Raw genomic sequence first — 1,985 nt, forward strand, 5'->3', positions numbered from 1 at the left:
AAGAAGAAGAAGAAGAAGAAGAAGAAGAAGAAGAAGAAGAAGAAGAAGAAGAAAAAGAAGAAGAAGAAGATCTAGATCTAGTATCTAGTATCTAGTCTAGATCTACATTAGATTGTAGATTCTAGTTGAAGAGCTGGCTTAGATCTCGTCTTATAAAGATATAGATCTAGATTCGATTCTAGACCTAGATATTTAGATTATCAAGTCTACACCTAGATCTAGATCTAGATCTAAAAATCTAGATCTAGAATCTAGATTTAGAATATCTAGAATCTAGATCTAGATCATCTAGAATCTAGATCTAGAATCTATATTATCTAGAATCTAGATCTAGATCATCTAGAATCTAGATCTAAAATCTAGATTCTAGATCTAGATCTAGATCTAGATCTTATTATTCATGTGTGTCGTGGGAAAGAGAAGAAGTCTAAAAGAAAGTGGGTCCCGTTTGGGGACACCAAAGATACATGTAGATCTTGACAAAATCTAGATCAACATCTAGATCTAGATTTATATCTAGATTCTCTAGATCTAGATCTAGATCTAGATTTAGATCTTGTACACAGGGGATACTAGATTTGACCATTTGACCCCACCGACAATTGCTTCTGGTTCTAAACGATTACTTTTTGATTCGCGTGCCGATAGTCCTAGGCCTATATATGGAGAGATAGCCTATCAAACCTAATCTAATTGCAAAAAAATCAAATTACAGTCATCCTGAAACCTCCATGTTTTTGTTGGTCAGGGGGGCAAGCCCCCCCCCCCCCTGAATATTTTAAATCAGTATCGATATCCAGATTCTAGATCTAGATATCTAGATCTAGATCTAGATCTACAGGGGAAGGTAGGCCTAGATCTAGATTCTAGATCTTGGGGTCTTTTGGTCTAGAATCTAAATTATTCATTAGAAGTCAATAAATATTTACCTTCGGTTTGTTGCGATCTCATCTTGCTAATAGCAAGATTCACCATTCAATGTTTCTGTTCTTGATATAGGCCTAAGCCTGGCCTTGTGTGAAGTAGACATCTTTGGAACCTTCCTTCCATCCAACTTCGCTTCCATGGCCGACGCCCCTTCTTTGCCAGGTCACCGGTAAACAATTGAGACCCATCATCAATGAGGGAATAAAGAGCTAGACCTGCCATCAGGCTTTGTTGAAAAAAGTTACAGTTTTACATTCTTGAGCTGCACTTGATTGCCTCTTAATTCAAATGTGTCAATCGGCAAACTGCAATTGTTATTGCAAAAAGGCTGAAATTCGGGCGAAAACGTTTCATAAATTGTACGAGGAAACAAAAGACAGAATAGAAAAAAAGAGCCAACACTAGGCCTACCAAGAATGGCACAAACTGCCAACCTGCAGTATCGCCTCTCGCAAGACCACCACCAGAGACTCTCTTAAACATAATTAATTAGCCTAACTCACTCTACCACCACACGCCACACGCTAGGGCTGTGGGGCAGGATTCTGAACAACACAGCTGATCAGTGCTAAAAATAGCAAACATACATGTTTTGAGATGTGCGCTTTTGAGGGAGGGAAGTTCAGTTGCAAGAGACGGTACTGTTCTGAGAGAAGACAAGTATTTCAGATAATGCCTTTTAGTACACGAAGTACGGGTGTCATTTTTTCAAGAGATATATCGTTGGATTAAAAATATTTTTAAAGTTTTTGAGCAGTCACCATTTTGCTGGTTTTCACAAAAGTCACCCCAACTCGGCAAGTTGTGTAAAGGTCACTGTTAACTAACTTTTCATAAATAATTCGCCAAATTAACTGAGAAGAAGCTTCGAATTGAAATGCATACGATAACACTGTTTTTTAAAAGCTAGGTCTAAAAACAGGGCGGGAATGATCGATTGTAATAAGACGACCGAATTGTGGTCGCCATAATGACAAAGTCGTGTGAAGACAAGGTTTAGGGAGACCAAATGTCGCCCCAACACTGGATTAGCAAATATATATACATATATATATATA

At 38.0% G+C, this 1,985-nt stretch overlaps 1 protein-coding gene across 1 annotated transcript in view; it reads right to left on the reverse strand.

The window, feature by feature from the left end:
- The window catches only part of LOC101856229, a 17,247-nt gene extending 15,777 nt beyond the window's left edge, over positions 1-1,470 (reverse strand). Inside the window, exon 1 of the mRNA XM_013089943.2 lies at positions 930-1,470. Coding sequence (XP_012945397.2) covers positions 930-975 — 46 coding nt within the window. The 5' untranslated portion in view covers positions 976-1,470. The remainder of the gene's footprint in view (positions 1-929) is intronic.
- Between the last annotated feature and the right edge of the window lie 515 nt (positions 1,471-1,985).

This window comes from Aplysia californica, unplaced genomic scaffold (genome assembly GCF_000002075.1).
Source record: "Aplysia californica isolate F4 #8 unplaced genomic scaffold, AplCal3.0 scaffold01085, whole genome shotgun sequence".
Lineage (NCBI taxonomy): Eukaryota > Metazoa > Mollusca > Gastropoda > Aplysiida > Aplysiidae > Aplysia > Aplysia californica.